Source organism: Budorcas taxicolor, chromosome 7 (genome assembly GCF_023091745.1).
Source record: "Budorcas taxicolor isolate Tak-1 chromosome 7, Takin1.1, whole genome shotgun sequence".
NCBI lineage: Eukaryota > Metazoa > Chordata > Mammalia > Artiodactyla > Bovidae > Budorcas > Budorcas taxicolor.
This window is the reverse complement of record NC_068916.1, coordinates 40,698,870-40,714,934: the sequence shown is the minus strand read 5'-3', so window position 1 is coordinate 40,714,934 and position 16,065 is coordinate 40,698,870. Positions and strand designations below refer to the sequence as shown.

Below are 16,065 nucleotides of genomic sequence, written 5' to 3'. Positions count from 1 at the left end.
TGCTTCATATCATTATATTATATCCAACTCAGAAACACTTTATGATTCCCCAAAATATGCACAAAGTCCAGGTGAGACATTGCCCTTCCATCAGCGACTATCTCTTTTGTTGTTAGTTTTCTCTTTTATGTTTTCCTGGAGTATAGGAGCATATACATGGATTCTCTATTCTTCTCCACCACCTGTAACTATGACTTCCTTTAGTTTAGACCCTGAATAGGGTTTTCATGAATTATCAAGACTAGACAAGTAGAAAGACAGGGGAGGAAAGGCAAGTTAGAGACCAGCATCTTGAGGAGGAACCACAAAGCCAGCACCTCAGGGTTTTGGCAGAGGTTACATACCAAGTGCAGCCCATTAGACCACCCAGTGCTGGTTACAGAGGAAAGACCTGCAGTGAAGAGTAGGATGTCCTTACCCTTTTTCTAACCCACATCCCACAAGCAAAGCCATCAGTAAAATCAATGTAATAATAGTAATAATGCCTCATACCTGTAGAAATTCTCACACAGGGTCACAGGACACCAATGGAATTTTCAAAATCATCAGGGTCATATGGGCAGTTTGAAACTGTCCCTGAGTCAATTTTGATATTTATTGCTTAAGTTTTGAGAAACATCAGTTTAGTTCAGTTCAGTTCAGTCATTCAGTCATGTCCGACTCTTTGCAACCACATGAATTTAAGCACACCAGGCCTCCCTGTCCATCACCAACTTCCGGAGTTCACCCAAACTCATGTCCATCAAGTCGGTGATGCCATCCAGCCATCTCATCCTCTGTTGTCCCCTTCTCCTCCTGCCCCCAATCCCTCCCAGCATCAGAGTGTTTTCCAATGAGTCAACTCTTCACATGAGGTGGCCAAAGTATTGGAGTTTCAGCTTTAGCATCAGTCCTTCCAAAGAACACCCAGGACTGATCTCCTTTAGAATGAGCTGGTTGTATCTCCTTGCAGCCCAAGGGACTCTCAAGAATCTTCTCCAACACCACAGTTCAAAAGCATCAATTCTTTGGCACTCAGGTTTCTTGACAGTCCAACTCTCCCATCCATACATGACCACTGGAAAAACCATAGCCTTGACTAGATGGACCTTAGTTGGCAAAGTAATGTTTCTGCTTTTGAATATGCTATCTAAGTTGGTTGTAACTTTCCTTCCAAAGAATAAGCATCTTTTAATTTCATAGCTGCACATAGACATGTATTATTAGGAAAAAATCACAGGCGGCTCCATGGAGTTGGGGGTAAAATGGGACAAACATATCTTATAAGCTAAAATGTTTTGGAAGGAAGATCAGCTAGCCAAGGCTTTTCCAGATGTGGGAAGAGAGTATCTTAAGAGGCTGCTTGTTGCCTGAGCACTTGCGCACACATTGACAAAAAGTACCTATCAGCTCACAAAATCTCGGTGGCTTCGTTACTGCTTGATAGAAATGCCATTCAGTGACACAACATTAGATGCTGAATTCTGCTCACTAGCAAAGAGGTAGATATGCCTCAGGATGAGTACAGAAATGGATTGCTTTTGGGGGCGGGGAGTGGTACAGGGAGTGGCAAGGGGGCAGAGTTGCAGTTAGAGTAAACAAATTTTAACCAAAATCACTTACATAGAAGCTAAAGGGCAGCCTTGATTCCAAAGAAGAGATTAGAAGAATCACTTAATGCTACTACCGAAGGATGGCAAGGGTTGAGGTGTTTTGTGGAGGCTTTATTGAAGTTTTACTGAGTTATAGTTAACATATATCACTGTGTGTTTGACAGACATACATTATAAAATGATTACATGCTTCATCTCATGTGGATATTATAGAAAGAAAAAGGGAGAAAAAAGTCCTATCCTTGTGATAAGAACTCTTAGGATCTGTTATTAGTAACTTTCATGTACATCATAAAGTGAGAGTCTAAGTTGCTCAGTCATGTCCTACTCTTTGCAACCCTATCGACTATAGCCCACCAAGCTGCTCTGTCCAAGGAATTCTCCAGGGAGTGGATAGCTATTCCCTTCTCCAGGGGATCTTCCAGACCCAGGGACTGAACCCGGGTCTTTTGCGTCGCAGGCAGATTCTTTACCATCTGAGCCACCAAGGAAGCCCATCATAAAACAATGTTAACTATACTTATCATGTTGTATTATATCCCTTACTATTCATTTATCTTATACTGGAAGTTGGTACATTTTGACAACCTTATTCCAATTCTTATTCCCCCAACCTCCACCTCTGATAACAACAAATCTGATCTCTTTTTATAGGAGCTGTGTTTTGTTCTTTTTGCATTCCACATTTAAATGATATCATACTGTATTTGTCTTTCTCTGTCTGACTTATTTCACTTAGCATAATGTCCTCAAAATACAATGACATTGCTGCAAATGGTAAGATTTCCTCACTTTTTTTTTTGCTGAATAATGTTACTATACATATATGTATATATATGTATGTATATGTATATGTGTGTGTATATATGTATATATGTATATATATGTGTATATATGTGTATATATATATATATATATATCACAGTTTCTTTATCCATTCATTCAACAGAGAGGTTGTTTCTAGGTCTTGGCTATCGTAAACTCTGCTACTATTAACATAGGAATGTAGATATCTTTTTGAGTTATTGCTTTCATTTCCTTTGGCTCTATTTACAGAAGTGGATTTGCTGGATCATACGGTAGTTCTAATCTTAATTTTTTGACGATCTTATATATGTTTTCCATTACGTCTGCACCAGTTTACAATCACACCAACTGTGCACAAATGTTCCCGTTTCTCTATATCCTTATCAGCATTTTTTATCACTTGTCTTTTTGTGATGGTCATTCTAATTGATGTAAGGGGATATATCATTGTAATTTTGATTTATATTTCCCTAATAGCTTGTGATGTTTAGCATTTTCTTGTGTTCCTATTGGCTTTTTGTATATCTTCTTTGAAAATATCTATTCAGGTTCATTACCTATTTTAAATTGGATTATTTGGTGTCTTTTTTTGTTTGATTGCTTGGTTGGGATTTTGAGGGGGTGGGTTTTTTTTTTTTTTTTTTTGCTACTGAGTAGTATGAGTTCTTTATATATTTTGGATATTAACTTCTTATCAGATAAAGGACTTGCAAGTATTTTCTCCCATTTTGTTGGTTCTCTTTTCATTTTGTTGAATATTTCTTTTTGCTGTGGTGAAGTATTTTAGTTTTATGTAGTCACATTTATGTTTTATTTTGCTGTTTATGCTTTAGGTGTCATATTTTTAATATTGCAAAGACCTATGCCAAGGTGTTTTCTTCCCTATGTTTTCCTCCAGGAGTTTTATGTTTCAAGTCTTACACTAAAGTCTTTAATCTATTTTGGATCAAGCTTTGTGAGCTGTATAAAAAAGTTTCATTCTTTTTACATGTGAATATTCAATTTTCCTAGCACCATTTATTGAGCTCTCTTATTGTTGGCTCTCTTGGCAAATGTTAGTTAAAAGTATGTACTAAGTTTATTTCTGGGCTCTATGTTCTGTTCCAATTATTCATTAGTCTGGTTTTTTGCCAGTGTCATACTGTTTAATTTCCTAATTTTATACTGTAGTTTGAAACGGAAGTGTGCCACCTCTCACTTTGTTCTTTTTCATCAAAATGAAAATGAAAGTGATAGTTGCTCAGTTGTGTCCATACATTAACTTTGTATCCTGAAACTTTAATGACTTTGTTAATTTGATTGAATAGTTTTTAGATGGAGTTTTTAGGATTTTCTATACATAAAATTCCCCTTCATGGATCACTGTCTTGTTGTAGCAAAGGAGCTGGCATAACTCAATGAAGCTAAGAACCATGCCGTCATGCAGGGTCATTAGGATGGGTCAAGATGGATGGGTCATAGTGGAGAGTTCTGACAAAATATGATCCTCTGGAGGAGGGAATGGCAAACCACTCCATTATACTTGCTGTGAGAACTCCATGAACTGTATAAAAAGGCAAAAAGTTATTTTTGTAGCCAAAGAGCCCAGGAAACAAACTCACTCAGAAGGACAGTGGAGATAGTGGAGTGCAGTTTATTACACCAGCAGGTCCAAGGTAGAGGTTCCTCTTTAGCCAGGGACACTGACAATTTTTTGTGTCTACCTTTTATATCTAGTGTGTATGTACCCAAGCCTACATTCCCAATTTTCTCAAGTCTGCTCTGGAAAATGTTACAAGGAGATATAATTAACTTACAGTCATGTTTCACATTCTGAAAACCAACTAGCCATGCAGTGTAGCCCACATCAATAAGTACCATTAAGATTACAGAAGGTATTTGATAACATAGTGAGTTATCATTTTCTTCTTCTCCTAAGAAGTCTAGGTATGAGGTCAGCCTGGTCTGGTGTTAATCCATCCGGGAGGTCTGCTCAGCCACTGGTATGTTATCTCCATGGTTACCAGATATGTAGTCCAGAGTTCACAAAAAGTATAAGGTGGAGTTAGTTCAGTCTGAGCCATCTGCTTCTTCCCTTCTTCAATATGATACCAAAGGATGAGCCCTCCAGGTCAAAAGATGTCCAATATGCTACTGGGGAAGAATGGAGGACAAATACTGATAGCTCCAGAAAGAAGCGGCTGGGCCAAACTGGAAACGACACTCAGTTGTGGATGTGCCTGGTGATGAAAGTAAAATCCAATGCTGTAAAGAACAGCATTGCAAAGGAACTTGGAATGTTCGGTCCATGAATCAAGGTAAACTGGACGTGGTCCAGCAGGAAATGGCAAGAGTAAAATGACATCTTAGAAATTAGTTAACTAAAATGGATGGGAATGGGTGAATTTAATTCAGATGACCATTATATCAACTACTGTGGGCATGAATCCCATAGAAGAAATGGAGTAGCAAGAATCTGAAATGAAGTGCTTGGGTGCAACCTCAAAAATGACAGAATGATCTTGTTTTGTTTCCAAGGCAAGCCATTCCACATTACAGTAATTCAAGTCTATGCCCGAACCACTGATGCTAAAAAAGCTGAAGTTGATCAGTTCTATGAAGACCTTGGGCTTCCCTGATAGCTCAGTTGGTAAAGAATCCACCTGTAATGCAGGAGACCCTGGTTTGATACCTGAGTCAGGAAGATCTGCTGGATAGGGGATAGGTTACCAACTCAAGTATTCTTGGGCTTCCTTAGTGGCTCAGCTGGTAAAGAATCTGCCTGCAATGTGGGAGACCTGGGTTCTATCCTTGGATTGGGAAGATCCCCCAGAGAAGGGAAAGACTTACCCACACCAGTATTCTGGCCTAGAGAATTCCATGGACTGCATAGTCCATAGGGTTGCAAAGAGTCAGACACGACTGAGTGACTTTCACTTCACTTCATGAAGACCTAGAAGACCTCCGTTAACAGCAAAAAAAAAAAATGTCTTATTCATCATAGAGGATTGGAATGAAAAAGTAGGAAGTCAAGAGATACCTGGAGTAACGGGTAAGCGTGGCCTTGGAGTACAAAATTAAGCAGGGCAAAGGCTAACAGAATTCTGCCAAGAGAATGCACTGGTCATACCAAACACCATTTTTCAACAACAGAAGAGACGACTTTACACATGGACATCACCAAATGGTCAATACCAAAATCAGATCAATTACATTCTTTGTAGCCGAACATGGAGAAGCTTTATACAGTCAGCAAAAACAAGACCGGAAGCTGACTATGGCTCAGATCATGAACTCCTTATTGCCAAATTCAGACTTAAATTGAAGAAAGTAGGGAAAACCACTAGACCATTCAGGTATAACCTAAATCAAATCCCTTACAATTATACAGTGGAAGTGACAAATAGATTCAAGGTATTAGATCTGATAAACAGAGTGCCTGAAGAACTATAGACAGAGGTTCATAATATCATACAGGAGGCAGTGAACAAAGCTACCCCAAAGGAAAAGAAAAGCAAGAAGACAAAGTGGTTGTCTGAGGAGTCTTTACAAATAGCTGAAGAAAGAAGATAAATGAAAAGCAAGGGGAAAAGGGAAAATACACCCAACTAAATGCAGAGTTTCAGAGAACAGCAAGGAGAGACAAGAAGGCCTTCCTCGATGAATAATGCAAAGAAATAGAGGAAAACAACAGAAGGAGAAAGACTAGAGACCTTTTTAAGAAAACTGGAAATATCAAAGGAATATTTCATCCAAAGATGGGCACAATAAGGGACAGAAAAGGTAAAGTCCTAATAGAAGAAGAAAAGATAAAGAAGAGATGGAAAGAATACACAGAAAAACTGTACAAAAAAAAACTTAATGACCTGGATAACCACGATGGTCTGGTCACTCACCCAGAACCAGACTTTCTGGAGTGTGAAGTCAAGTGAGCCTTAGGACACACTGCTGTCAATAAAGTTAGTGGAGGTGATGGAATTCCAGCAGAGCTATTTAAAATCCTAAAAGATGGTGCTATCAAAGTGTTCCTCTCAATATGTCAGCAAATTTGGAAAACCTGGCAGTAGTCACGGAACTGGAAAAGAAAAATCTTCATCCCAGTTCCAAGAAGAGCAGTATTAAAGAATATTCAAACCACCAGACAGTTGCACTCATCTTCCATGCTTGTAAGGTTATACTCAAAATCCTTCATGCTAAGCTTCAGCATTGCATGAACTGAGAACGTCCAGATATTCAAGCTGGGTTTATTTTTTTTCGCCATATATTTAAGGTTTCTTTATTTAAAAACACATAGGGGAGGCAAATAAGAAGATATACTTTGAATCTAAGCTTGCAGATTACACCTTTTCTTTAATAGCCTGATTTGCCGAAAAAATATATGATAAATTGCTGAAAATGAAATGTGTTTTTTCAGTAGTTACTGAGTTTTAAGGTTTCCCTGGTGATGGTAAATAATCTGCCTGCAATTCAGGAGACCCAGGTTTTATCCCTGGGTGGGGAAAGATTCCATGGAAAGGAAATGGCTATGCACTCCAGTATTTTTGTTTGGAGAATTCTATGGCCAGAGGAGCCTGGTGGGCTGCAGTCCACGGAGTCGCACAGAGCTGGACATGACTGAGCAAACATACTTTTACTTTTTCACTGAGTTTTAAATTCTAAGACAGATATTAACACCTCATATACATACATACACATACATACACATACATACACATACATATATATATGATATTAAAATAACAATTGATTCAGACTCATCAGATTCATACATACATATATTAAAATAACGTGATTCAGTATATATATATTTATTAAAATAGCAATTGATTAAAATAACAATAGCTTAGACTCATTAAAACAACTTTCTTGTTAAGTAATAATTATTTTTCTTCCCTCACACATTCATTTCTCATCTAGATTTTTCCAAAGAAGGCTATGTTATTGTCACAGACCCTTCTGTTATTAGAACTTAGGAGGTCATTTCTTACAGAGCAAAATATCTGATACTTACATGGAGATTTCCAAAGATTTAGCATCTTTATTAGTTCTTAAAATCTACTATGATATCATTGCACAGAAAGTCAACTTCTAGTCAACAGTTTTAAAATAATCTGACTCTGGATGTTCAGAACTTTCGTTAGCTCTCATTTGCTATAACTGTGGATTTTTTTTACTCCTCTCTTGAAAATACATATCAATAAAACCAGAAAGCAACAATCATTCATTATCAAGTAAATAGCTGCCACATTGTATATGTTTTATTTAGAACACCAATGTTTCGGTCATTAAATGGAGGCAAAATGATTTGTAAATACTAAGTGTCCAGCAAACAGGTATTAGCATCTATGAATTTTGCATGCCACTTGGACTAGTCTGTTAAGCTGGATTTAGAAAAAGCAAAGGATCCAGAGATTAAATTGCCAATATTTGTTGGAACATAGAGAAAGCAAGGGAATTCCAGAAAGACATCTACCTTTCTTTCATTGACTACGCTAAAGCCTTTGTCTGTGTGGATCATAACAAACCGTGGAAAACACTTAAAGAAACAGGAATACCAGAACATCTTACCTGTCTCCTGAGAAACCTAAATATGGGTCAAGAAAACAACAGTTAGAACTTTGTATGGTGCAACTGACTGGTTTAGAATTAAGAAAGTAGTACAACAAGGTTGTTTATTGTCACCCTGTCATTTAACTTATACGCAGAGCACACTGTGCAAAATGCTGGGATGAATGAAACACAAGATGGAATCAAGATTGCTCAGAGAAATATCAACAACCTTAGATATGTAGATTATACCACTTTAAAGTCAGAAAATGAAAAGGAACTAAAGAACCTCTTGATGAGGATGAAGGAGGAGAGTGAAAAAGCAAACTTAAAACTCAATATTAAAAAAGCCAAAGCCAGGACATGGAAACAACCTAGATGTCCATTAGCAGATGAATGGATAAGAAAGCTGTGGTTCATATACACAATGGAGTATTACTCAGCCATCAAAAAAAATACATTTGAATCAGTTCTAATGAGGTGGATGAAACTGGAGCCTATTATACAGAGTGAAGTAAGCCAGAAAGAAAAACACCAGTACAGTATGCTAACACATATATATGGAATTTAGAAAGATGGTAATGATAACCCTGTACGCGAGACAGCAAAAGAGACACAGATGTATAGAACGGACTTTTGGACTCTGTGGGAGAGGGAGAGGGTGGGATGATTTGGGAGAACGGCATTGAAACATGTATACTATCATGTAAGAAATGAATCGCCAGTCTATGTTTGATACAGGATGAATGCAAGTCTGAGTGAACTCCGGGAGTTGGTGATGGACAGGGAAGCCTGGCGTGCTGTGATTCATGGGGTTGCAAAGAGTCGGACACAACTGAGTGACTGAACTGAACTGAACTGAACTGACAGGATGCTTGGGGCTGGTGCACGGGGATGATCCAGAGAGATGATATGGGGTGGAAGGTGGGAGGGGGATTCAGGATTGGGAACTCATGTACACCCATGGCAGATTCGTGTCAATGTATGGCAAAACCAATACAGTATTGTAAAGCAAAATAAAGTAAAAATAAAAATTTTTTTTAAAAAAAGGCCAAGATCATGACTAGAGAAGGAAATGGCAACCCACTCCAGTATTCTTGCCTAGAGAACTCCATGGACAAAAGAACCTGGTGGGATACAGTCCACGGGGTCACAAAGAGTTGGACACAACTGAGCAACTAACACTGAAGATCATGACATCCAGTCCCATCTCTTCATAGAAAATAGAAGGGGAAAGAGTAGAAGCAGTGCCAGATGTCCTCTTCCTGGGCTCTAAAATCACGGCAGATGGTGAGTGTAGCCATGAAATTAAACATGATTGATCCTTGGGAAAAAAGCTATGACAAAACTAGATAGTATGTTAAAAGCAAAGACATCACTTTGTCAACAAAGGTCTATATAATCCGGGCAATAGTCTTTCTAGTAGTCATGTATGGATGTGAGAGCTGGACCATAAAGAAAGCAGAGCACCAAAGAATTGATGGTTTTGAATTGTATGTTGGACAAGACTCTTGAGAGTCCCTTGGACAGAAAGGAGAACAAATGAGTCAATCCTAAATAAAATCAACCCTGAATACTCATCGGAAAGACTGATGCTGAAGCTGAAACTGCAATACTTTGGCCATGTGATGTGAAAAGCCAACTCTCTGGAAAAGACTCTGATACTGGGAAAGATTGAAGACAAGAGAAGAGGACGACAGAGGATGAGATGGTTGGAAGGCATCACTGATTCAATAGACATGAATTTGAGCAGCCTCCAAGAGATGGTGAGGGACAGGGAAGCTTGGCATGCTGCAGTCCATGGGGTTGTGAAGAGTCAGATATGACTTAGCAAATGAACAGCAACACAGAATTAAATCATCTGCAAATTGGAATCCTTTCCAATTCTATTGCCTTTTGTATATCTTTCATGCCTGATTCCTCTGGCTAGGACTTATAGAACTATGAGTGGTAAGTGAGTGAACCCTTGTATTATTCCTGATCTTAGAGAAAAAGCTTTCAAACTTTTCACCATTGAGTATGATGTTAGCTGTGGACTTGGCATATATGGCCTTTATTATGCTGAAATAGGCTTCCCTGGTAGCTCGCTGGTAACCAATCCACCTGCAATACAGGAAAAGACCCTGGCTCAATCTTCCTTGGGTCAGGAAGATCCCCTGGAAAAGGGATAGGCTACCCACTCCAGTATTCATAGGCTTCTCTGGTGGCTCAGATGGTAAAAACTCTGCCTGCAGTGTGGGAGACCTGGGTTCGATCCCTGGGTTGGGAAGACCCCCTGGAGGAGGACCTGACAACCTACTCCAGTGTTCTTGCCTGGAGAACTCCCGTGGACAGAGGGGCCTGGCAGGCTACAGTCCCTAGGGTTTCAAAGAGTTGGAAATGGCTGAGTGACTAAACACAGCACAGCATGCTGAGATACTTTCCTTCTATACCTAATTTGCTAAAAAGTTTTATCATGAACAGATGTTGAATTCTATCAAATGATTTTCTGTATCTATTGAGATTGTCATATGATTTATCATTTCATTTTATTAATGTGGTGTATCACACTGATTGATGTACCTATGTTGAATTATCCTTGCATCCCAAAGCCAAATTCCTTTTCATCATGGTGCATGATTCTTTAATGTGCTGCTAAATTTGATTTACCAGCATTTTATTAAGAAATTTTTCACCTATAGGTATCAAGGATATTGGTTTTCGTTTTCTCTTCTGATAGCATATCTGAAATCTAACTTTGGTATCAGGGTAATGCTGGCCTCATAAAATGAGCATGGGAGTTTTCCTTCACCTTTGATTTTTTGGAAGAGTTTGAGAAGGTTTGGCATTATTTGTTCTTCAGGTATTTGATAAGATTCACCAGTGAAGCCATCTAATCTTCGGTATTTCTTAGTTGGGAAATTTTTGATTACTCATTCAATCTCCTGACTAGTAATTGGTCTATTTTGATTTTCCATTTCTTCCTGATTCAGTCTTGGTTGTTTGTATATTTCTAAGAATTTTTCCATTTCTTGTAGGTTCTCCAGTTTTTAGCATGTAGTTGATCACAATGGCAAGGGTTAATTTTGAACATTCACTTACCATATTCTTGGCTTCTAGGAAAATGCTAGAATTATCCAAGTTTGAAGAAAGGAACAGATGAAAATATCCAAAAATTAACAGGATGAAAAAAAAGTCAGCAAAACACCAGAAAAATTATTAATATAAGATAATAGAGACAGTTTTCTAAAATTACAAATCACTTTTCTCTGCCACTTCTAGGTGATATTCTAATTGATGTCTTGCTTCTTGCAGTCCCAGGTGGGCACTAGACAGACATGTCAATGGCACCATCCCAGATGACTTCATCCTTTTGGGTTTTTCAGATAACCCCAGCCTTGAAATGACCCTTTTTGTGACTGTGTCTGTCTCTTACATGATCACCCTAGTGGGCAACACCACAATCATACTTCTGTTCCACCTAAACCCTCACCTCCGCACCCCCATGTACTTCTTCCTCACCAACCTCTCCATCCTGGACCTCTGTTTCACCACCAGCTGCATTCCCCAGATGCTAGTCCATCTCGGGGGCCCAGACAAGACCATCAGCTACCTGGGATGTGCAGTCCAGCTCTATATCTTCTTGGGACTGGGAGCTGCTGAGTGTGTGCTGCTGCTGGTCATGGCCTTCGACAGATATGTGGCAGTATGCCGACCCCTACACTACACAGTCATCATGCAGCCTCACGTGTGTCACAAGCTAGCATTTTTGGTCTGGTCAAGTGGCATATTTGGCACCTTGGTGCAGTCACCCACCACCATGAAGCTCCCCTTCTGCCATCATCACCGGGTGGACGACTTTGTCTGTGAAGTCCCTGCACTGATCCGTCTGGCCTGTGGGGATACACACTCCAATGAGCTCCAGATTTCTGTTATTGGCTCTGTTTTCCTTATGGTGCCACTCCTGCTCATCCTTATCTCCTATGGTCACATTGCCCGGACAGTGCTGGCCATCCAGTCCCATGAAGGGAGGAGGAAGGCCTTCCAAACCTGTTCCTCTCACCTGGTGGTTGTTTTCCTCTTCTACTGCACAGTCACTGCTGTCTACATCCAGCCCCGAAGCCATTTTTCCCAGAAGGGAGGAAAGTTTCTAACTCTTTTCTACACTGTGGTGACCCCCACTCTCAATCCTCTCATCTATACCTTGAGGAACAAGGACATAAAGGGGGCTCTCAAGAGGCTATTTGGGAAAGACAGAACATCCAATGTGTAGTAAGCAAATCAGCTCAGATTCATGAGCTAATTTGTCAGCCTTTGTCCAGTTCAGTTGCTCACAACATTAAATATGTGGTATTTCTTTTGTGGGAACTCTCAATTATCAACAAGAATGTGAAAGGTCAAAAGCCTGATTTGTCCAGACAAAAGATCTGTCAATACTAAAATCTGATGCATCCTGCAATGTTGTTCTTAAATTTAAATGAAAGTGCAACATTGTTCCCATCAGGCTATCAGCACATAATAGACACCATATTTTTTTTTTCAATTTTTATTGGAGTATAGTTGCTTTACAATGTTGTTAGTTTCTGCCATACAGCAAAGTGAATCTGTTATATATAGACATATACCCCTCATTTTTAGTTTTCCTTCCCATTTAGATCACCACAGAACATTGTGTAGAGTTCCCTGTACTATAGAGTAGCTTCTTATTAGTTATCTATTTTATATATAGTGGTGTATGTATGTTAATCCCGATCTTCCAATTCATCCCATTCCCTTCCTCCTTGGTATCCATAAGTTCGTTCTCTATGTCTGTGTCTCTATTAAAAGAGAGAACTTATTATAAGGAATTATTAACTAGCTATTGAAGGAGGGAAAGGCAAAAGGAAGTAGCTACAACCCCTAGCACTGAGGGAACACAAGAAAATGACTGAAATAGCTAAATCTGACTATTGAGAAGAGCAACCTTAAGATGCCGCCAAGCAACAAGCAAGGTCACCTGGACAGGCTTTTTCTACCTGCAAAGGTTTTCTTTCAGTGGAGACCAGTTAGACCAACTCCCGCTCATTGTCAGCACCATTGGGTTTACCTTCTGTGCTGTTTCTTTCACTAGTACCTGGTTGGGAGACTGCCTTGGAAGGGATAGTATCTATAATAGTAAGTGGAATTCTTGACCAATTTTCACAGCTAATGACATCACCTCAGTTTTGGCCCTAAAATAGATCAGGCTGCATCAATTCTGGCTGATAGGTCTCTGGGCCAGATATTCCAGGACTAGGAACAATTTGAACAACAGGAATTAAGAAGGGAAAAACTTATTAAGTTATGTCACCCAGTTTGGCCACAATATCAGTTAGGAAATTGAAAGTGGAGTGAAGTACACTGTGTTCAAATTTTCATGGCCTTGCATTTAGGTAATAGAACCCAAAAAGAATTTAAGGCATGTGTAACTTGGAGGGATAAATCCAGGAATTACTTAGAGGACATTTTAATAGATCCACCCTACAGGACCACTCAGTATACTTAGTAGGGAATGAGGCCATCCATGAGGAAAACCCACAATGGAATTACTTGGTGATTTCAATTGATAGAAATAGATGGGACCACATGATTACCTTTTTAATAGAAGGTATGAAGAAACTTACAGTAAAACTTGTTAAATATGAAAAGGCAAAAGAGGTCCAATAGGAGTAGGATGAAAATCCTGTGGTATTCCAAAGGAGACAAGTGGAGATTTTAAAAGTATTCAAACAGATTCCTCCTCTCCTGAAGGACAGGCCCTTTTGGATTCCATAGGCCAGTCTTCCCCAGACCTCAGGCACAAAACTCAGAAAGTGATTTCTGAATCACTTCAATGAATGAGTTGTTCCAATTAGCTTATTCAGTTTCAATAATAACCATATGGCCTTAAATGCTGAATGCACCCAGAAAAATATTTTAAAGGCCCAAATGTTGGCAGTGGCTTTTTCTGCTCAGAGAGCCACAAAAGGGAAGCTGATTTTTCTGATCCAATCTGGCCCTGGAAGACCAGTCGGCATACAGGTACCCAGGCAGGACTAGTGTACTCCATGCAGACAAAAAGGGCACTGGAGGAAGGATTGCGATCAAGGTGCCCCTGGCAAACAAGCAGCACATTGGAAGAAAGAATGCCCCAGATGCCAGAGAGTGATGGGTGGCCCCTGGGCCATTGATAGTTTTGCAAACAGAAGACTGAAGGAATCAAAAAGTGGCTCTGACTAAAGATACCACCTACCTAAGTAATGTCAAGCCTTGGGTAGTCTTTGATGTGATGGACCGCCTGATAGAATTCCCTATAGATTCTGGAGCAACCTCTCAGAATTAACCCAAAGAACTGGAAACCTTAGTAATCACAATGAATATGTAATGAGGGTGTCAGGGAGAGGCAGGGGCACACTTTCCTGGAACCCTTTTGTGCAGCATCAATGGCTCGTTGTTTCTAAATTTCTTTCTGTTTGTGTCTGGCTCTCCCATCCCTTTAGTGGGATGACACTATATTAGGGGCCACTCTGTTTCTCAAGGGGCAAGGGAACCAACCTCATCACCAAATAGTTCTAACAGAAGATAAAAAGGAACAGACGAAATCTGAAGCTAAAATAGAAGCCTTAATGGACCCTGCAATGTGGAATATCAATGTTCTGGGCTTGGCTGAAGATAGCCAGCCAATGATTGTCAAGTCAAGATGATTATATAGAGTATCTCAATACAAGGTGCAAATTTCTTAAACTTAGAGAAGATCCACAAAAATGTTTGTAAATTGAGTACCAAAATAAGAGGTCACTAGTTTGACTAACAATAGTTGATATTTGGAGCCTGATGGAAGTTTGGAGGGGACGTTTTCTCCCCTAAGCTAAATGAGGGAATGTAAAATCTTACACCATAGGTGAATGGGTGCATCAGTCCTTTGATAATCATTGAAGTGGCTATCTGATTCTTTGAAAAAGGAAAAGAAAAAAAAAAAAAAAACTGTCCTTATTTTACAAATGCAGTGTTTATAGGACCAAAGGTATGGCTTCAAAAATAATCCACAGCCCATCAATCCTTTTACCACTCCCCAAATCTTCCCTATTTATCTTAAGAGGGTTCTAAGCATTAAACAAAAGGGAAATAAAGTAAACCAAGAAGAAATTTGCCTGTACCTTTGAGATGTAAATGTCCTACCTGGTCTTCCCAGGAACCTTTATCTCCAACACCTTTTCAAGACAAATTTTGAAAAGCAAGTAAAATAATTTAGAACTTGACTTGTCAAGGATAAATAGAAATCCTAAGAGTCTTTTCTGTTGTTTAATTGCTAAGTCGTGTCCAACTCTTTTGTGACCCTGGGGACTGTAGCCCTCCAGGCTCCTCTGTCTATGGGATTTCCCAGGCAAAAATACTGGAGTGGGTTGCCATTTCCTCCTGCGACGGATCTTCCTGACCCAGAGATCAAACCCACCTCTCCTGCACTGGCAGGTGGATTCTTTACCACTGTACCATCAAGTAAGCCAGTCTTTTCTGTAAATATTAGTAAAAAGATTTAGCCATCTAGAAAAATGAGTTTGATTTGTTCCATCTGCCAGAAGCCTAATTCCAATCCAACAGTTTGTAACTGATGAGTTTTATGATATTGTACCTGACTCAAGGCTGAAATTTTGTAAGAGGGACTATGAGACCTCTGTGCGTGTGTGATTGTCAAGAATTTGTATGTGTGTTACAGCTGCATGGTATTGCCAAAAATTAATTCAAAAGAGTTCTATTTAATTGGCTTAAAGGAAATTGAGTGCTTATACAAATACTCAGAAACAGAAAATAATCTGGCCAGAATAAATTTCAGGTTCATGTCATCTGGAAAATATTCAGTACTAAACTCATATTTAGTACTAAACGTGGCTTAAGCTTGTTGGATTAATACAGACATGTCTTTAGAATAATCAATGTTAAGTACAGAACTTCTGTTGTACCAATATTTACTAGAGATCAAATAAGACCTTATTCTGTTACAAATTTGTTAACAGGAAAGGTGAACTAAATGTGGAAAAAACTTTTAAAGAAAGTAGAATGTGTGTTTTCAGTAAAGAAGATATAAGGAATCGAATTGTATTTTATTAAGGGAGAAGAAAGTAACTCTGTCTTAAAGCTGACTGTTTCTGAATAGAAAAAAATAAGT

The 16,065-nt window shown here is 39.1% G+C and overlaps 1 protein-coding gene across 1 annotated transcript; it reads left to right on the top strand.

Moving 5' to 3' along the window:
* The first annotated feature begins 11,238 nt into the window (after positions 1-11,238).
* On the top strand, positions 11,239-12,177 carry LOC128051101 (olfactory receptor 2H1-like). The gene has a single exon (XM_052643589.1). It carries the CDS (start codon positions 11,308-11,310, stop codon positions 12,175-12,177), a length of 870 nt encoding a protein of 289 aa, XP_052499549.1. The 5' UTR covers positions 11,239-11,307.
* Positions 12,178-16,065: the final 3,888 nt, after the last annotated feature.

What these genes read in the sequence shown, in the direction of transcription:
- LOC128051101 (XM_052643589.1), top strand. Translation starts at nt 11,308, where the DNA reads ATGACCCTTTTTGTGACTGTGTCTGTCTCTTACATGATCACCCTAGTG.